At 45.7% G+C, this 22,397-nt stretch overlaps 1 protein-coding gene across 2 annotated transcripts in view; it reads right to left on the bottom strand.

The window, feature by feature from the left end:
• Positions 1-22,397, bottom strand: part of CCDC152 (coiled-coil domain containing 152) — a 95,530-nt gene that overhangs the window by 59,717 nt on the left and 13,416 nt on the right. For both annotated transcript variants that reach the window (XM_075839503.1, XM_075839509.1), the window contains one exon: positions 3,810-3,874. In XM_075839503.1, the coding sequence (XP_075695618.1) occupies positions 3,810-3,874 (65 nt within the window). The remainder of the gene's footprint in view (positions 1-3,809; positions 3,875-22,397) is intronic.

Here is a 22,397-nt window from a genome sequence, read left to right as displayed (position 1 = left end):
TTGTTTTTCTTGTGAAATTCTTGATAAGTTTCATGTGTCACATGACCCTCTTCCCATTGAAAAAACTAAAGTTGGATACAAAATGGCCAACTTCAAAATGGCCGCCATGGTCAACACCCAGCTTGAAAAGTTTCCCCCCTCCCATATACTAATGTGCCACAAACAGGAAGTTAATATCACCAACCATTCCCATTTTATTTAGGTGTATCCATATAAATGGCCCAGCCTGTATTTATGGACTGAATTGGAGAGGTTGGTCTTCAGTACTACACACTATTGGGAAAGGGAATTGATGGGGAGGGGATCTGAGATTAAAGTTATTGTTGATATAATAATGATATTTATTGATGTAATTTTCTGGAACATTTTATAAAGAAATTGTAAAATAAAAAAATAATATAGAGAAGATTTAAAGTAACGTTCCAATTGAAAAAAATGCATGGGAAATTACAGACATTTATTCTGTTGAATAGTTTAGAATGTCAAATCCATTCGACTTGTTCATGCCACTAATTGCTCTCAGAGGAATAAGGTGAATTTCTCGGTAATAACAGTAAATTACATTTGTTTTTTTAGTTAAATTGTTCTTGGGGTTAATGTATTGAGTAATCTTTTGATTAGTCCAAATGTTCTAATTGAATGCAGATCTCTGCATGTACTTGTTTTTAGTGTGCTCATCATATAAATATCTGGATATCTAAGAGCATGTAAAGGGGTTGTCTGAAATTAGAAAAACAGCTGTTTTTTTTCTAAAAACAGTCACCCTCATCTTTTTTTCTTGAATGGGGCTATGCTGCAATACCAAACACAAGTCATGTACAAGAGTGGCGCTGATTCTGGATAAAAAATCAGACCCTTGGTTCTCATTTCAGAAAATTCTTTTAAAAGGGTATTTCCATCTTAAAATGTTATGGTATATAACTATCATATACCATAACATTTTTATTGTTAGGCGGGATTCACACGACAGGGATTCCCGGCCGGGTGCCGGCCGTTCATAAATCGGCCGGCACCCGGCTGCATTAGGAATAATAGACCCCTAATGGGGCTATTCACACGACCGATTTTTGGACGGCCGGGAAAACCGTCCGTCAAAAAATAGGACATGCTCTATTTTCAGCCGCGTGCCCGGCCGCCCGGCTCCCATAGAAGTCTATGGGGCCGGGTAATACCCGGCCATCACCGGAATGTGTCCCGAGTGATGGCCGGGTCTACCGTCGCTCGCGCACTCTCTCTCCTCCTCCTCACAGTGCAGAGTGCATGTGAGGAGGAGGAGGAGGGTCTTTTATTGCTCGCTGTAGGAGTCGGAATCCCCAATCCCCGGCCGGGGATTGGGGATTCCGCTACAGGAGAAGTGCGTGACTACACTGTCCAGATATGGACACAGCGAAGTCACTCACTTCTGCAGCGGAATCCCCAACTCTATGGCCGGGGATGCCGCTACAGGAGAAGTGCATGACTACACTGTCCATATATGGACACAGCGAAGTCACGCACTTCTGCAGCGGAATCCCCGACTCTATGGCCGGGGATGCCGCTACAGGAGAAGTGAGTGACTACACTGTCCATATATGGACACAGCGAAGTCACACACTTCTGCAGCGGAATCCCCGACTCTATGGCCGGGGATGCCGCTACAGGAGAAGTGACTGACTACACTGTCCATATATGGACACAGCGAAGTCACGCACTTCTGCAGCGGAATCCCCGACTCTATGGCCGGGGATGCCGCTACAGGAGAAGTGACTGACTACACTGTCCATATATGGACACAGCGAAGTCACGCACTTCTGCAGCGGAATCCCCGACTCTATGGCCGGGGATGCCGCTACAGGAGAAGTGCATGACTACACTGTCCATATATGGACACAGCAAAGTCACGTACTTCTGCAGCGGAATCCCCGACTCTATGGCCGGGGATTCCGCTACAGGAGAAGTGAGTGACTACACTGTCCATATATGGACACAGTGACGTCACTCACTTCTGAAGCGGAATTCCCGACCTGTGGCAGGGAATTCCTCTTCAGGAAAAGTCAGTGACTACACTGTCCATATATGGACATTGAAGTCAGTGACTTCTCCTGGAAGGGGGGGGGGATGGGTGCAACCTACAGGGGGCTGTGTGGGATCACCTACAGGGGACTTGGTGGCATCACCTACAGGGGGCTGGGTGGCATCACCTACAGGGGGCAGGGTGGGTGGCATCACCTACAGGGGACAGGGTGGGTGGCATCACCTACAGGGGGCAGGGTGGGTAGCATCACCTACAGGGGTCAGGGTGGGTGGCATCACCTACAGGGGGCTGGTGGGTGGCATCGCCTACAGGGGGCTGGGTGGCATTACCTACAGGGGGCTGGGTGGAATTACCTACAGGGGGCTAGGTGGCATTACCTACAGGGGGCTGTGTGGCATCACCTACAGGGGGCTGAGTGGCATTACCTACAGGGGGCTGGGTGGCATTACCTACAGGGGGCTGGGTGGCATTACCTACAGGGGGCTGTGTGGCATCACCAACTGGGGGCTGGGTGGCATTACCTACCAGGGGGGCTGTGGCATTATCTACAAAGGGCTGTGTGTGGCAACAAATGTAAATGAAATTCATCCGATTTTAAAACGGACAGGGAAAAAAAACGGATGCAAATCGGGTCCAAATCGGCCGGTAAAAACGGCAACTCGGCCCGGAACGGAATCGGAACGGATGCAAATCGGATGCAAACCGGCCGGGAAAATCGGCCAAAAACGGACGATTTTCCCGGCCGACACTCCTACCCTGTCGTGTGAATGAGGCCTTAGCGGACTGATCTCTAGGACATCTGCAGATTTGGAGAACAAAGGGACAGAGGTCCTTTTGGCATTTCTTCTGCACAGGAGCACTCCCGTCCAGTGTTCCCTCTAAGCGGTGCTCTAAGGAAAGATTTAAAACAACATACCAATGAGAATCAATTAACCCAATAACAGCTCTACCGTTCTGCAGGGTTGGGAATTTTTTACTTTATCATTTCCAAAGCGCACAGCTTAGAGAGAACAGTGCTCCTGGCCACCCACTGTTCAGGGAACTATATCACAGGCAGTGAAAGTGTCTGGTGGTCAGACTCCAACCAATAAGTATTCTTTGATTTGCTGTAGTAGAAAAGACCCTTTAAATTGTAAAAAAAAATAAAAAATTCTTATAAACCAGTATTTCTGTACCGGGAGCCATGTATTTATTCCAGCATAGGGATATTTTCCATTCAGGCATCAGTAAAAATTGTTACACAACCTCTGTGAGCAGTAATGGTACCCATTTTAGTAGTCACCCAACTTATAACCCAAAAAAAGAAACAGCTGAGTATAAATTGCAAAATCCAAAATTATCTTTACAATTTTCTTTTCTTAAAGCGCTACTATTATGGCACAATGATATTCCAAATGAGGGCATCGATAAAAAATGTTCATAATGTTAAAGCAGGTTTGCAGAGCATCCACTATGCATCCCCTCGAACTGGAGTTTTGGGATGCTGAACCCTACTTCCGCAGTCCTTCTAAAAAGACTTTGTGTGCGGCGCATTGGTTGTTGAGCCCTGTCAGTCAGCAGTTCTCACCTCGTCAGTTTTGTAAGTGGAGGAAATGATTGATGGAAAACGTATTTGTATCTGCCAAAATGTGAAACTATAGCTGTTGTCTTATCTACTGTATATTGTGTGAACTGAAAACTAACCTACGTTATTTGTGTGCACTTGTACATATACACCGAAAAAAACCTTTTGGGAAATGTGCATTGCATAATAAGAAATATCATGTAAGTTTTTACTAAATGACTTCAATGTCACCTGTGTAACATCTTGTAGCTTCTTCTCTAAGGTATTTCTTTTTTTCTTAAGGTTGGTGTTTTCATCTAAATGCAAACATAAAGATAGAAATTTGTAAACATGTAACATATGGGTATAGAAAACCTCATGTTAATGAATGACTAATGCTCATCAGCTGGCATAATGTGGGCACTCTGGCTGCTCACTGGCAGGATGACCAGTGATAAGGCAGGAATATTACAAAGTAATAGCAATGTTGAAGGGGAGGCACAGAAAATGTCCCCATCCTTATAAACACAGAGCAACATGGATAAGTTACATAGGCTAATGTATTAGGTGCAGATTTTGTTAGTCTAGGATAGCGACCCATGGACAGTAAGGTTTTGTGCCACGTATAAAGAAATAACATAACTAAGTTTGAAGAAAGCATTATAAAAAGTTTATAAATACTTATCAGTATTGGCACAAAAAAACAACTTTCCTCTGGTATCATACCCTTTTCAATACCAATATCTCAGCACCCCCCTGCATCCACACATCTTCTTACAATTATTCACCAGATATCATGCGTCCACCATTAAGATTCAGTACACAGCACCCAGACTACATCAGGCTTCAGCATGGGGCACCCAGACTTCATCAGGCTTCAGCATGCAGCATCCAGACTTCATCAGGCTTCAGCATGCAGCACCCAGACTTCATCAGACTTCAACATGTAGCGCCCAGACTTCATCAGGCTTCAGCATGTAGCACCCAGACTTCATCAGGCTTAAGCATGTAGCAACCACTTCATCAGTCCCCAGATTTCAGCTCCATAGCACCCAGACTTCAGCACCCAGCAGGGTACAGTATATAGTCAAGAAGGTCTTCCCCTTTTCTCAAAGCCTTCTGGAAACGTCTGTAGTAGTAGTAGTGGGCAACACTGTATTACATGACTTGGTGTAAGTCGAGTGATGTATGTGTATGCAAATTACACTTACCTAATATCTGTTACACAGTCATAACCCACAGCTTTCTCTCAAGAAGACTCGACACCGAGGGTTTGGATAAATTGGCCACAGCAGCCATTTTATTAAGAAATAAATGGAAAAAAGTTAGTTAACTCAATTAACCATAAATAAATAATACTCATATTATTTATTAACGAAACAATAATAAACCAATAATACACGAATAATAAATTATAACCCAACACATCAGACACCACTGACAAACAAACATTGACACATAGACTAGGAGAAGTCCTTGGAGCTATAAATATACTTTTTGATGTTACTGGCTATCTGCCGCACCATTTTACACCCAGCCGTACAAAACCCGGCTCAGAGGCACCAATATTCCTGGCCGATGACGTAAGGTAACTGCCACCTCTCCCAAGGGATAACACCCTAAAGAATCCACACTATCCAGCCGCCAGACAGTGTCCTTTCATCTTTATAACCCGGGGGGATACATACCCATGATGCGTCCCCCCAATAATTATTTGTCTAACTCCAAGGACTCCCTAGCCACAGCGAACAGGCCTTGAACCCCTTAAGCCTGAGAGTCCCGCCACAACAAAACAGCCCTTTCAATGCCATCCTGCAAGCCCAGGCACCACAAATCCGTTCCCACATCATTCAGGTGTACGCCATCCGCACACCAAAATGCTCCGACTCCAGCTTCAAAGTCCCAATGCCGAACACATATGCCACCATTCCGATCAACAAATGCAGACACAGCCCTATTAACTTTTATTCTGGCTTTGTTGATCCATTCCACCGACTGTGCCAAGCGCCATGACTTTCTAGGCACAATATCCGACTACACCGTGATCAAGCTTGGGTACAATGACCACAGGTGCAACAGATCGTGCTTTATATCCTGAACAAACTCACGGAATGGGCAGGCCCCGAGGTCGTTGACCCCAACATGGAGAACAAGGATGTCCGGAGATGTGGAACTCGTGCAATACCCGGCACCATGGCATCCCACGGAAACCGAGCCAATGTATAGCCGCGGTGTCACGTCGGATCCCCAGCTGCCTGCCGTTTGGCCTAAAATAAGCCCTGCAAGCACCCCAATAGACATAAGAATGCCCCAGGATCCAAATCTGGTCAGGTCTGGTACCTAGAACAAGACAACAAACAAGCCGATGGTTAGGAAAACATTCCCACACAAACAGACTCAGACAACCACACAGAAAAATAACAGCATTACACAACTAGACATTTAATAACAGGTGAGGACGCACGTACGAGCGGAACTGCACAGATTCCCAGCGACCAATACTCTGCATGCCAGCCTCATTAAGACCCCACCTACTGGCTTCCGTTGCCGCCCCGATCAGAAAGGAGTGAGATGAAAAATTATCCGTGTCGACGCCCCCAACCACCAGACATTTATTAAAAACGGCAGTGACCTGGAATTTCGATAAAAATGAACCATCACTGTGACATAACAGGGGTGCCCGTTGATCCCCCGCAGCCTTGCCAAAAACTCTTAAACAACACATCAGGCAGACCTCACTTCCGGAACCTCAAAAATGACCACCCGCCTACCCTTGCCAAACTGATCCGTCTTTGAATAACGAAGTCTAAACTCAATCCTGTCGTCAAACAAACCAACATCCTCCCGCAACAGCCCCCCGAGGCGCTGAGAGCTGGGCGAAATGAGTTCCCCGATCCGGAAGGCCCCAAAAAACGCTACAGAAAAAGCGAGGCAAAATAAACAAGACTCATGGGCCGAACTGCAAACTAAACCGACCCATCCCTCCAATTGTACTAACATTTGAAACGAAACTGGACGCCTGGTGTCTTTTGTTCTCAAACCTGTGCGAAAACCTCTTAACGCCCGACGCACTAACAACTCCTTTGTCGCATCCTTCAAACCCCGCAATTTAAAACCAAAAGCGAGTGCTGCTATCAGGAGATTGACTCGAGCGACAGACCATTTTGAGTCAGCCGCATGGCCTAACAGGAAAAGCAAAGCCACCAACCTGTTCTCCTCTGACCCGACGTCACCCAAAGATTCCAACCACTTCTCCCAATACCTCCAATTAGACGTATACGCCGTCCACGTGCTGTCTGCCAACAAACGCCTAATCAATTCTCCCGCCGCTTGAACACCAACTCCCACAGATGGCCCGGACAAGCGATACCCACTTCCTTCACATCTGGCACCAATAACTGGAACCGATCCCACTGCAAACGAGAGAGAGCGTCAGCTATGGAATTATCAACACACGGCACGTGTACTGCCACAAGCCAAGCATTCAAATCCAAACACACCAACACCAGATGACGTAATAGGCGCACCACTGGAGGGGAAGAAGCCGTAATATTGTTAAACGCCAAGACCACCCCCAAATTATTGCAATGGACCCTCACTTTCTTGTCCCTGAGCCTGTCTCCCCAAATGTTTACCGCTACCACGATGGGAAACGGCTCGAGCAGGGCCAAATTCCTTGTGAGTCCCGATTCCACCCACCTAACCGGCCAAGGCCCGTTACAGCACTGCCTGTGACTGAAAGCCCCGAAACCAAAAACCCCTAACGTATCCGTGAATAAATCCACATCAACGTTCTCAACCACAGAACTCCTCAAATAGGAATGGACATTATAGCGTTCCAGAAAATCTCCCTATACTCTCAAATCCGCCTTAAGCTCCGCCGACAGCCGTATAAAATGGTGCGGTTCACGCACACCCGCCGTAGCCAGACTATGACAAAAAACTCTGCCCATCGGCATAATCCGACACGCAAAGTTCAACTTCCCCAGAAGTTCCTTCAAGGTATGTTTTTTTAAGCAGACAGGACCTGGCAACTTCCGCCCGCAACGCCAATAACTTGTCAACCGGGAGTCAGCATTCCATTGTCACAGAGTCAATTGTAATGCCCAAAAATTCAATGGTAGTTGTTGGACCCACCGTCTTGTCAGGAGCCAACGGCACCCCAAAATTGTGCGCCATATTGTGTACCGCGTGCAACAAATTTGCACACACCTTTGACTGTCCCGGCCCGAAGCACATGAAATCATCTAAATAATGTATGATCGAATCCACCCCCGCCACCGATTTGACCACCCATTCTAAAAATGAGTTAAACGCCTCAAAATATGCACAAGAAATAGAACAACCCATAGAGAGGCACCTATCCACATAAAAACCACCCCCCCAAAAACAACCCAATAACCGTTGACTATCCGCATGCACCGGTAACAGTCGGAAAGCCGCCTTGACATCTGTCTTAGCCATTAGTGCCTCCGTACTGTACCGTGGTAACGCACCCAATGCACCGCCGCGTCAAATGACGTATATATAACTGAGCAAAGGTCGCGATCTATCCCGTCGTTAACTGAAGAGCCAATCGGATAAGACAAATGGTGAATCAAATGGAATTTGTTTGCCTCCTTTTTTGGGACAACCCCCAGTGGGGAGACGACCAAACCCGGAATAGGGATGGAACTAAATAGCCCCGACCAATGCCCCAACTCCACCTCCTTAGCTAGTTTGTCCCTAACTACTTCGGCATGCTGGTAAGCGGACTTCAAATTTTTAACTGAAAAGGGGACCCTATGGAGGAGGGGAGGGAATACAAAAACCCACGTTAAAACTGTCAAAAAACAATTGCGCCTTGGGCCTATCAGGATAACTATTTAGAAACCTGACTATCCTTTCCAGCTTCACCGGCGTCGCCCCCATGACTGGAGTTAAAACCCCCTCCTCATTTTCCCTTCTGCAAGCATTTAGATGCCACGTGCGACGCACCATTGCATTGAGAGCAAATGTGCTTCAACTTACATCCTGTACCGAATTTACACAGCCCCTCATTGTATTGCCAGCAAAGCCAGAGTTTGGCGTTACCTCCTGAGCTAGATTGACCAGACTTACCCGCTGCCCCACCGCTCCCGGGAAAGGACTGACCCGGTCTAACCGGAGCAGTAACTCGCAACCAAAGGGCAATATCCTTGTGATCCCACCTAATACTGGGCCGAATCGCCTTCCTTTGTCTAAATTGCTCATCATAACGCAGCCAAGCTACACCACCCTAAACCCTATGCGCCTCACCAATGGAGTCCATATAGCAAAAGAGGGGGGAACAATGTTTAATAGCACTGGCTAAAATAGTGAACACCTGTAACCCGTTAACAAAAGTCTTAGGGTATGTGCACACACACTAATTACGTCCGTAATTGACGGACGTATTTCGGCCGCAAGTACCGGAAAGAACACAGTGCAGGGAGCCGGGCTCCTAGCATCATACTTATGTACGGTGCTAGGAGTCCCTGCCTCTCCGTGGTACTACTGTCCTGTACTGAAAACATGATTACAGTACGGGACAGTAGTCCTGCAGAGAGGCAGGGACTCCTAGCATCGTACATAAGTATGATGCTAGGAGCCCGGCTCCCTGCACTGAGTTCGGTCCGGTACTTGCGGCCGAAATACGTCCGTCAATTACGGACGTAATTAGTGTGTGTGCACATACCCTTAGGTATAAGGCGATAACGATGTTTTTCCTCTTCCTCCATCTTACTCTCATCACGTTTCTCCTTATCCAGATGAAATTTTTCAAGGGGCAATAATGAAAACATTTTTACGTATTCATCCTTTCACATTTTTTGCCGAACTTCCTGCTTCAAATGCGCACCTAAAGGTCCCTCAAAACATATGTAAACCTCCCTTTGGGCTTTATCATCCAAACGAACCCCGTCAACTGCCGCCGCCGCGTCGGTTGAACTGAAATCGCCACTGATTCCGTATTCCCACCTAAACTCCCTGCATCCCCCACCATAGCAGTAAGACCCCAGCCACTGTCCGCCATGGACGCCCCACCCACGCTGCCAGAGGTGACCGTGTAGGAGGCGCGGCAACGCCCGTCCCATCAAACCGGCCTAGCAATTCCTTAACGCAACTGAAAAATCACGCAGACTATCAACCCCTCTCCCAACATTCAAAAACCCAGACCCTACATCATGTACAATTTCCCCATGACCCAGAACCCACCCCAGAAAAAGGAGACATAAGTATAGTAGGAAAAGGTAAAGCTGGTGAAACGGACTCACCGAGCTGCACAGTTGCTGTGGACCCATCAGCTGGAACGTCCTGCTCACGAAGCTCCCCGTCTTCAAGGTCTTCTGTAGATCTGGTTCCCAATCCATGGCAGCACGCACATGCGTGCCCGATGGCCGGAAGCGAGGTGGCGGAGGGGCAGACCCCCAAGCTCCTACTCTGGCAGCCGACAAGTGCAGGAGGGCCGGCCGCTCGCCGCCCGGGCGTCACCTGCGACACCGATGACCTAGGCCTGCGGGCCAAAGCAGGTCCCTTGCTTCGTCTATCTCGTGATCCACGTGGGGCTCCAACCCCAGCCGGCACACAACCGGGGGCGGCCGTCCGGGCAGTGGAACTCGGAGTAGAACTGGAGAGTGGAGTGGTGACCGGAAGTGTAGGCCTCAACCCCGCCACCTCCGTTGGACTCGGCCGCGTATCGGGATTCCTCCCAGCCCTGGCTCCGACTGCAGGAGCAGAGCTGCCAGAAGCCAGAACCGGAGGGTCCCTTGAAGGGCTCCCTCTGCGGCGCCTAGTCCTCGGAGCCATGTCAGGGCTCACTTTCGCTCTAGGTCGGGAACACCGGGCACGGCGTGGGGGTGACACAGCTGTTGGAGCAGGAGCATTAACCACCGCCGCTACCTGCTCCTCCAACCATGCGGGGCCAAGTACAGTGGCAGCAGCGCGCAGCTGTTCGATGAGCAGCTGCGCCGAAATGATGTCTACCTCAGGTAAGGCTAAGGATGTTAGAGGTCTCTCCTGTGTGCTGCTCCCATCCAAAAGACCAGGAAATCGGCAACACATCCTAAAATAACCCCCAAATCCCTCCCTTCTCCTGAACCCACCCCTCCACTAACCCTGCCCCTCATACTGTACCTGTAATCCTCCCACTTATCCCCGTCATGTCTGGCTTACCCTCCACTGTGCCAGGGTCAGTCCGCCCTGTGCTTTCTTTTGAGTTTTGTCTTGCAAAAGAAGCTAAGGGATTGATACTTGTGTGTCAGTTGTGTGATATAGATGTCAGATGCCAAAATTTTAATAAAGGTGTAGCATATATACAGTTAGGTCCAGAATTATTCGGACTGTGACACAATCTTCATGATTTGGGCTCTGCATGCCACCACATTGGATTTGAAATGAAACAACTGATATGCAATTGAATTATAGACTTTCAGGTTTAATTCAAGGGGTTGAACAAAAATATCCTGTGAAACGTTTAAGAATTGCAACCATTTTTCTACACAGCCTCTTCATTTCAGGGGCTCAAAAGCAATTGGACAAATTAACATTACCATACATAAAATGTTTTTTTTTTAATACTTTGTAGAGAATCCTTTGCAGGCAATGACTGCCTGAAGTCTAGAAACCATGGACATCACCAAACGCTGGGTTTCCTCCTTTGTGATGCTTTGCCCGGCCTTTACTGCAGCGTCTTCAGTTGTTGCTTGTTTATGGGTCTTTCTGCCTTAAGTTTTGACTTAACCTCTTCCCGACATTTGACGTATCCATACACCAAAGTCAGGTAGGGGAAGTATGGAGCGGGCTCACGGAGTGAACCCGCTCCATACGATGCATGTTTGTTACAGCCGACAATTCAGAGTAACGACAGGCATCGCGCTCAAGCGCGATCCCGCTCGTTTAACTCGTTAAATAGCGACCGCAGTATTTAAATCACTGAATGCTGAAACTTGTATTTTATGGTATATAATCCTTTCCATTCCTGCATGAACTACATCTGTGCTGTACCTGCATTTCAAAACGCTGAAACTTGTATTTTATGGTATATAATCATTTCCATTCCTGCATGAACTACATCTGTGCTGTACCTGCATTTCAAAACGCTGAAACTTGTATTTTATGGGATTATTTGTATTTTATGGTATATAATCCTTTCCATTCCTGCATGAACTACATCTGTGCTGTACCTGCATTTCAAAACGCTGAAACTTGTATTTTATGGTATATAATCCTTTCCATTCCTGCATGAACTACATCTGTGCTGTACCTGCATTTCAAAACGCTGAAACTTGTATTTTATGGTATATAACTCTGCTTTCCTGTCTTGCTATATAGTCTGTTATCTTTAACTTTTGTCAAAGTGTTTGATCGTCGTTAAGTTTTATGATCATCCAGACCAGCTAGTTTATTTGTTTATCTCTGCAGAGCTTTTCACCTCATGTGTCTAGTTGATTTGATTAATAGCTGAACGAGCTTAATTAGGCCTAGATCTGAGCATCTACTCCCCTATAAATTTAGATGTAGCATATGGGGAAGGCACTCGTGCAGGGGGGCACGAAGGCAGAAGTCATCTCCGTCTAAGTGTCATACTGTAAAAGTGTCCTGGCAGTTATACATGGCAGTTATACATGGCAGTTAGTTATACATGGCAGTTATACATGGCAGTTATACATGGCAGTTAGTTATACATGGCAGTTATACATGGCAGTTATACATGGCAGTTAGTTATACATGGCAGTTATACATGGAAGTTATACATGGCAGTTAGTTATACATTGCAGTTATACATGGCAGTTATACATGGCAGTTATACATGGCAGTTAGTTATACATGGCAGTTAGTTATACATGGCAGTTATACATGGCAGTTATACATGGCAGTTAGTTATACATGGCAGTTATACATGGCAGTTATACATGGCAGTTAGTTATACATGGCAGTTATACATGGGAGTTATACATGGCAGTTATACATGGCAGTTAGTTATACATGGCAGTTATACATGGCAGTTAGTTATACATGGCAGTTATACATGGCAGTTATACATGGCAGTTATACATGGCAGTTAGTTATACATGGCAGTTATACATGGCAGTTATACATGGCAGTTATACATGGCAGTTATACATGGCAGTTATACATGGCAGTTAGTTATACATGGCAGTTATACATGGCAGTTATACATGGCAGTTAGTTATACATGGCAGTTATACATGGAAGTTATACATGGCAGTTAGTTATACATTGCAGTTATACATGGCAGTTATACATGGCAGTTATACATGGCAGTTATACATGGCAGTTAGTTATACATGGCAGTTAGTTATACATGGCAGTTATACATGGCAGTTATACATGGCAGTTAGTTATACATGGCAGTTAGTTATACATGGCAGTTATACATGGCAGTTATACATGGCAGTTGCACAGGGTCAGTGACAGGTAAGCTTCAAAACCAAACAATCTAGCACACATTCTACTTATTAGATTTCAAACTCTATCTGTTTACAAACAAACATGTTCGCTACCGCACTCATCATTATAGCTGCTCTTGGTTTACAATCCTATCGCCCATTTAGGCCTTGCCAAAAAACAGTCCACATCAGCCCCTCTCTCCTTGCCTCACCCATGTACAGCTCCCATGCACTATTCACTTTCGTCAGTCAACTTAACCCATCCCATCCCACTGCTCAACATAAAAAACGCTCTCATAAATCACAGAACCATCTGCTGTCTCTCTCCATTCTCCTGCTGCTAGCTGCAGGGGACATCTCTCCCAACCCTGGTCCTCCCTTTTCTTCTGCCAAGCTCAACCACTTACCTGTTACACATAGAAACCCTGCAAATCTTCTTGCCATTCCTTGTACGTCTTCTCCTGTCTCTTTTAACTGTGCTCTCTGGAACTCTCGGTCCGTGTGCAACAAGCTCACCTTTATTCATGACTTCTTCCTTTCTAACTCTCTCAACCTCCTGGCTCTTACAGAAACATGGCTACACCTGTCTGACACTGCTTCCCCTGCTGCTCTATCTTATGGTGGTCTCCAGTTCTCTCATGCCCCTAGACCTGAGAACAGGCAGGGTGGAGGAGTAGGTATACTTCTTTCTCCACACTTCACTTTTCAGGTCATTCCCCCGGTCCCCTCACTCACATTTCCCTCTTTTGAAGTCCACACCCTTAAAGGGAATGTGTTGCCAGAAAAACATGTTTTTTTTAAAAAAATTAAACATTTAGTGTGTGGGTGATTAAACATGGTTCAAATTTTTTTTATTTTTTTCACGAGTCAGGAAATAGTCAGGAAATATTATAAATTAATTCTAATTTATAATACTACCCATTTTTGGTCACTAGATGGAGCTAGTTCCCAAAATTGCAGCATTGCAACATTGGGTTAAAAGCCCTCACTCTAGTGAGCTCTCAGCATCCCCCCCTCCTTTATCCTGGCTAGTGCCGGGATAAACGAGGGGTTTGAAAGGTTTAACCTCCTACACTGTGTGTCGCCATTTTTTGAGGTAACCCACAGTGTAGTAGGTTTACATACAGTAGTAAACACACACAAACACTAACATACATTGAAATCTCTTACCTGCTCCTGCCGCCGCGGCTCCCTCCGGCCCGTCCGCTCCGTCTGCTGCCGCTGTTCCATGTGCACAAGTCCGGAAGCCGCGACCGGAAGTAGTAATATTACTGTCCGGCCGCGACTTCCGGTCCACAGGAAAATGGCGCCGGACGGCGCCAATTTCGAATAGGACTGTGTGGGAGCGGCGCATGCGCAGTTCCCACACAGACGCCGTACACGGCAGTCAATGGGACGGGAGCCGTTCGCAGTCCCTATGGGACTGTGGCTGCCGTACTCCATGTCTGCGTGTGTCGTTAATCGACACACACAGAAATGGAACAAAAAATGGCAGCCCCCATAGGGAAGAAAAAGTGTAAAAATAAGAAAAAGTAAAACACAAACACACAAATGAATAAAAACGTTTTTATTAAAGCACTAACATCTTTAACATATAAAAAAAATTATTTGCCATGACACTGTTCCTTTAAACTCTTTCCCCCTTTCTCCCTCCGAGTGGCAGTTGTCTACCGCCCCCGAGGCTCACCCCGCCAATTCCTGGATCATTTTGCTGCCTGGCTTCCACAATTTCTATCCTCTGAAACACCCACTCTCATCATGGGTGACTTCAACATCCCCATTGATAACCCAATCTCCTCATCTGCCTCCCAGTTTCTATCTTTAACCTCGTCCCTAGGTTTGTCACAACTTACTAACTCTCCTACACATGAAGACGGGCATTCGTTTGACCTGGTCTTCTTCCGGCTCTGCTCAGTTTCTGACTTTATTAACTCTCCTCTCCCGCTTTCTGACCACAATCTTCTCTCCTTTACTATCAAATATTCTCTGCCTCCTCAGGTCATCCCTACGTATCAGACATACAGAAATCTACATGCCCTTAACACTGTGAAACTCATAGACAGTCTACAGTCCTCATTGTCCCCTATCTCTTCCCTCTCCTGTCCCAATCTGGCTGCCAAACTTTACAATAACACTCTCTAAAATGCATTGGATGAAGCAGCCCCCCCTACACTCCAAACCACCCGACAAAGACGACGACAACCCTGGCACATGCCTCAATCCCGCTTTCTTCAGCGGTGCTTGAGATGTGCCGAACGACTGTGGAGAAAATCGCATTTGGATACAGATTTCCTCCATTACAAATTTATGCTCAAAATTTATAACTCTGCCCTTCACCGCGCCAAACAAGTTTATTTCACTTCTCTCATCTCCACACTATCTAATAATCCAAAACGCCTCTTTGATACTTTTCACTCCCTCCTTAGTCCTAAAGTGCAGACGCCGATCACAGATCTCTGTGCTGAAGACCTGGCCAATTATTTTAAAGTTAAAATTGACAACATCCGGCATGATATTCTCTCCCAGTCCCCTAGTAACATCGATCCCCTTCCCTCCCGCACTCCCTCTTCTTCACTCTCAGCATTTGACCCAATAACTGAAGAAGAAGTCTCGAGGCTCCTCTCTTCTTCTCGTCCTACTACCTGCCCTAGTGATCCTGTCCCCTCACACCTACTCCAGTCCCTCTCCCCAGCTGTCACTGGTCACCTGACTAAAATATTTAACCTCTCTCTTTCCTCTGGTATCTTTCCCTCCTCTTTTAAACATGCCATTATAAACCCATTACTGAAAAAAACAACTCTTGACCCATCCAGAGCTGCTAACTACCGACCAGTCTCTAATCTGCCCTTCATCTCCAAACTCCTGGAACGCTTGGTCTACTCTCGCCTTATCCGCTATCTCTCTGCTAACTCCATTCTTGACCCCTTACAATCTGGTTTCCGCACTCAACACTCCACAGAAACTGCCCTTACTAAAGTCTCAAATGATCTCTTGGCGGCTAAATCGGACGGTAAATCCTCTCTCCTGATTCTTTTGGATCTCTCTGCAGCCTTTGACACTGTAGACCACAAACTCCTACTTAACATGCTCCACTCTATTGGCCTCAAGGACGCGGCTCTCTCTTGGTTTTCCTCCTATCTCTCTGACCGCTCATTCAGTGTGTCATTTGCTGGTTCCACCTCTTCTCATCTTCCCCTTGCTATCGGTGTTCCTCAGGGATCAGTCCTAGGTCCGCTTCTCTTTTCTCTCTACACAGCCCCTATTGGACAAACCATCAGCAGATTTGGCTTCCAGTACCATCTCTACGCTGATGACACCCAATTATATGTCTCTTCCCGTGACATCACCCCTGCTCTAATACAGAACACCAGTGATTGTCTGTCCGCTGTCTCTAACATCATGTCCTCACTATATCTGAAACTGAATCTTTCTAAAACTGAGCTCCTTGTGTTCCCACCATCTACTAACCTCCCTAAACCTGATGTCTCCATCTCTGTGTGTGGCACTACCATCACTCCTAAGCAGCACGCCCGCTGTCTCGGGGTTATTTTTGACTCAGATCTTTCCTTTACTCCTCACATACAATCACTTTCACGCTCCTGTCATTTTCACCTCAAAAACATCTCCAGAATCCGCTCTTTTCTTACGGAGGAAACCGCCAAAACTCTCATTGTTGCTCTGATTCACTCTCGTCTTGACTACTGTAACTCATTACAAGTCGGTCTTCCCCTCACTAAACTCTCCCCTCTCCAATCTTTCCTCAATGCAGCAGCCAGGCTCATCTTTATGACCAACCGCTACACCAATGCCTCTACCCTGTGCCAGTCACTGCACTGGTTGCCCATCCCCTTCTGAATAAAATTCAAACTTATTACTCTCACCCACAAAGCTCTCCACAGTGCTGCACCTCCTTACATCTCCTCCCTCATCTCTGTCTACCACCCTACTCGGGCTCTACGTTCTGCCAACAACCTTAGATTGAAATCCTCCATAATCCGAACCTCCCACTCCCGTCTCCAAGATTTCTCTTGTGCTGCACCCGTCCTCTGGAATGTGCTACCCCAGACAATCAGATTAATTCCCAATATCCACAGTTTTAAACGTGCCCTGAAAACACATCTTTTTAGACAGGCCTATAACATTCCCTAATCTGACTCCTTTCCATGGCCCTCCTTTTAGATTAGTCATCAGACTAAGATTCCCTCACACTCCTTCTCTTCATGTCCGTCATACACGGATACTGGCTGGTGACCGGCTCATGCAGCTTTATGTTACCACCGCATGTGTATAAAAATGGCCGGACCATTGTACAGAACAAACACTGTTACTGTTACACTTTGTGTCTCACTTATTTCCTCATAGATTGTAAGCTCTTGCGAGCAGGGTCCTCACTCCCCAGGTTTGAATTGTAAATGAACTTTGTCACTATGTAATGTCTGATATTGTTTGTTTCATGTTCCCTCTAAATTGTAAAGTGCTGCGTAATATGTTGGCGCTATATAAATAAAGATTATTATTATTATTATTATTATTATTATTAAATCGTTAGAAAGAGGGGACGGCAACAGCTTCCAAACGTAAATGCCACACCTGGAATCAACTCCAGACCTTTTACCTGCTTAATTGATGATGGATTAATGAGGGAATAGCCCATGCAGCCCATTAAATAGTTTTTGAGATAATTTTCCACTTACCTTTGGTCCCTTGAAAAAGAGGCAGCTGCATATTAAAGAGCTGTAATTACTAAACCCTTCCTCACATTAGGATGTGAATACCTTCAAATTAAAGCGGAGAGTCTGCACTTTAAGTCCATACTGATTATATAACTGTATATTCAATATGTTTTGGTAAACAGCTAAAATGCCCAAATTTGTGTCACTGTCCAAATAATTCTGGACCTGACTGTACTTGCTTTCCTGACATTCTACAACAACGCTGTTGGATACATTTTATAATTGTTACTATATATTCGATATAAAATATTTTAGGTATAAACTTGTCTTTAAAATGGATATTTACTATTTTTCCATTCTCTAATGTTTAATCTTCAGTAGTGCAATTTTATGATGAAATGTTTCATACAGTAATGCTGATAAATGCTTTCTAGAGTTCATATAAAATCTTGAGGTTCTCTGTATAATTTTTGCTTCAATGACAATTCTACATAATTTTTTGTTTGTAATATTTTTTCTCAATTGAAAAACCTAATTATTATCCTATTTTTAGGCAGTATGGACAAATTGTGTCTATGTACACCCAGTGCTTAAATATAGATAATAATTTATTTATATTCAATGTGAATTTTGTTCATAAGATATACTCTCTATTTGATAATATTTTTCTGGATATATTTTTTTTCAAAAGAAAATACACACTATATGTAATCTCATCATAGAGTTAACTTTTTTCTATATGCGCATAAACAGTTTGTGATTATACATGAAAGCTGTTTCTTTTCTAAATGATGTGTGGAGCTGTTACTAAGTTAATGTATCAGGATTGGCTAACTGTGATTTTAAAACACATGTATCGAATCTGTTACGTAGGCTATGAGTAAGAGCCTGTTCACATCAGCGTTGGCTTTCCGTTGAGGGTTTCTGTCAGAGGTTTCCGTCAAGTGAACCCCTCAATGGAAAGGCAAACGGAAAGCTTAGCTTCCATTTGCACCACCATTGATAGCAATGGTGACAGAAACATTGCTAATGGTTTCCGTTTGTCACTATTCTGTCAGGTTTCCGTTTTTCTGACGGAATTAATAGCGCAGTCGACACAGTTTTTGTGCGGATGTTAATACCAGAGTAGGTTTATAACTCTGCAGTTATTGAGTCAGCAGAGCGTTGACCTTTATGCACTATGTGCTTCAGCTCTCTGTGACCCCATCTGTAACTTTACGAGATGTGCACTTTATGGCTGAATTACTATGGTTCCACTTTGCAATAATACCATTCACAGTTGATTGTGGAATATCTAGGAGGGAAGAAATTTCACGAACTAACTTGTTCCAACACTGGCAACCTATTAGGCACTGTTCACACAGAGGTTTTTTTGCAGGTGGAAAAATCTCTGCGTTTTTCGGTTGCAGCCATTGAGCGCCGCGGGCGAAAAACGCGAGTTGCTACAAAAACAGATTTCTCTGCCTCCTATTGATGTCAATGGGAGGTCAGAGATGGAAACGGCCGAAGATAGGGCATGTCGATTCTTTTCCCCGCGAATGTTTTTTACTGCTCACGGGAAAAAACGCTTCCGTCTCCCATTGAAATCAATGGGAGATAATTTCGGGCATTTTTTGGCGTGGTTTCCGCATCAAAAAGAGCCCCAAAATACTCTGTGTGAACATACCCTTAGAGTACCACACTGAAATTCAATGAGTTCTTTATAATGACCAATTCTTTCACAAATGTTTATAAAGGCGACTGCATGACGAGGTGCTGGAATTATATACCCGTGGCAATGAGACTGAATGAAAGAACTAATTTCAATGATTGAGTGGCGTGACCCAATACTTTTGTCTATATATATATATATATATATATATATATATATATATATATATATACACACACACACTACCGTTCAAAAGTTTGGGGTCACCCAGACAATTTTACAGATAGAATAGTGCAATAGCTGCACAACTGAGCAACAAGACAAGTACATTAGAGTCTCTAGTTTGAGAAATAGACGCCTCACAGGTCCTCAACTGGCAGCTTCATTAAATAGTACCCGCAAAATGCCAGTGTCAACGTCTACAGTGAAGAGGCGACTCCGGGATGCTGGCCTTCAGGGCAGAGTGGCAAAGAAAAAGCCATATCTGAGACTGGCTAATAGAAGAAAAAGATTAATATGGGCAAAAGCACACAGACATTGGACAGAGGAAGATTGGAAAAAAGTGTTATGGACAGACGAATCGAAGTTTGAGGTGTTTGGATCACACAGAAGAACATTTGTGAGACGCAGAACAACTGAAAAGATGCTGGAAGAGTGCCTGATGCCATCTGTCAAGCATGGTGGAGGTAATGTGATGGTCTGGGGTTGCTTTGGTGCTGGTAAAGTGGGAGATTTGTACAAGGTAAAAGAGATTTTGAATAAGGAAGGCTATCACTCCATTTTGCAACGTCATGCCATACCCTGTGGACAGCGCTTGATTGGAGACAATTTCATCCTACAATAGGGCCGTTTTTGCCGAGTTTTGCGACGCGGTTTCCGCGTCAAAAAACTCGGCAAAATACTCCGTGTGAACTTAGCCTTAGGCTTTATTCAGACGAACGTAAAATACGCGCGTGCAACGCGCATGATTTTCACGTGCGTTGCCCGTAGCTATATTAGTCAATGGGGCCGTGCAGACATGGCAGCGTTTTTTGCGCAGCGTTGCTCCGTTGCAAAAAACTCACGACATGTCTGTTGATTCAGCGTTTTCAACGCATCACGCACCCATTGAAGTCAATGGGTGCGTGAAAACAACGCAGGGCACACGCAAGCACCTCCATACGCACAGCGTTTTTCACGCAGCACTTGTTAAGTCTATGTAAATGAGTTGAGCAGACTAGACAAAACAACTACACACCAGTAAGTGCCTTTTCACATTCTGAGCACATGCGCACAGTTTCAACACACATCTGCAGCAATGCCACGTGCGTGTGATGTGGAGAAACTTATTTGCTTAGTCCATGACAGACCCCAGTTGTGGAACACGAATGATGAGGCCTACCACGACCGCACGGGCAAGGAGGTAGCCTGGGATGAGGTGGCGCATAGGCTATTTGGGCAGGAGTGGGAAAAAAGTACCACAAGAGACCGCAAAACCATAGGTAAGTGCTGATCTAAATTAATGCTGATGCAATCGCCCATGCTATCGTGTATAGCCTTGTGTTTCATATGTTCTGTACAGTGCTTGGTCGCGCGTGTGGCACTGCATAATGTATAGGCCAGTGTTTAGTGTGTCGTTGTGTATTACGTATAGCAACGTTTGTGACAAGTGAAGTTGTCCGTACGGTCAGATGGTCTCATTTTGGTGTCTGTCTCCTGTTCCTATGTCCAGTTGATGATGTCAAAACACGGTGGAGGAGCTGTCGGGATCAGTTTAGGAGGGAATATGGAAACAAAGGGCGAAGTGGGGATGGGGCGTCCAAAAAAAGGCCCTATATATATATGAAACAGCTGATGTTTCTCAAGGACATTATGGAGATGCGACCGTAAGTACTGACATTACATTGATGACATGTGTGTGTTCACTGCATAGCCTGTATAAAAAGCTGTATGGCCCTTGTGGACATGGTAAAATGAGTAACGATAAATGTTTCTGGCAGATGCAGTGATAATCTGAATGACACGGAGGAGGAGGCTGGCCATGTGGAGGCGCACCAGGTCACCGAACAACATCCCGTGCTGCCCTTGACCCCCGACCGTACACAAACCCAAGCTGCCACACAGTTAAGCAGCCAACCCCAGCTGCCAGTGGACCTGGACAATCCACGGACGACACCAGCCAGACGCTGGCGCACCCATGTTGCCCCAGCAGGTGCCAACGTGGACGCGAGAGTCCTGGAGTACCTTAGGCGCTGTTCGGAGGAGGATGGATGTGACGCTTTTGGGCGTACCATAGCGCCACTACTTCGGCGAGTACCGGACTACCGGATGGCACGCGTCTAAGGGGCCATCCTCGCTATTATTGACTCTGCCACTCCTCCTAACAATCCACGGCAATGCTTCCAGGTAGTAGAGCAATGGCGTGGATTGCCTGAAGATTGTCTGACCTCTTCTGCTCCTCTCCCTTCCCAGCCTGCTCACACCTTTCAACGGCCACAGTACCAACGGCCGATGGTGAGGGTCATGTCACCAGGTCATGTGGTGCCTCGCGACCGCACTTTCCCCCCCTACGTCAGACCCCAGCCTCCCTTTGTCCAGGGCCCCCCGGCAGGGCTAAACCCTCAGTATCAGCACCACTATGCTGGTGAGGAACATCCTCAGCAGTCCCAGGGACAGTATAGTGGTGCTGAGATGCAGAGCCACCAGTCTCCCTCACACATGTATCAGGAAGTCACCATTTATTTCTGTAGCATCATGTTGGTGCGTTGGATATGTTTTTATGACAGCTGGATGCTGCTCAGTGTTTACGTTTGAAATACCAGATTAAATGGTTATGTTGTTAGCACGTTTCATTATTTGTGTTTGCCTCCATTTATGTGTTGGTACCCAGGTTCCCCCAAACATTATTTTAGGTAATGTTCCCACATTAGGACGGTGGAGCAAGTTTGTAGCATGCCATGATAGAGGTATTAGTTTGTCTTTGGTGGTTTACCTCCATTCCTCATATTGCCCTCGCCTGCATTGCAGTTCTGTGTGAAATGGAAAAAAAATGGTTTTTTGCATGCAAATAGTGCTCAGGGGCTAAGCCATCCGGCCTCCAAAGCTAATGTGTCTACAAGAGATGTCACGT

Source organism: Rhinoderma darwinii, chromosome 1 (assembly GCF_050947455.1).
Source record: "Rhinoderma darwinii isolate aRhiDar2 chromosome 1, aRhiDar2.hap1, whole genome shotgun sequence".
NCBI lineage: Eukaryota > Metazoa > Chordata > Amphibia > Anura > Rhinodermatidae > Rhinoderma > Rhinoderma darwinii.
The sequence above is the reverse complement of the archived record's forward strand: the minus strand, read 5'-3'. Positions and strand labels throughout refer to the sequence as shown.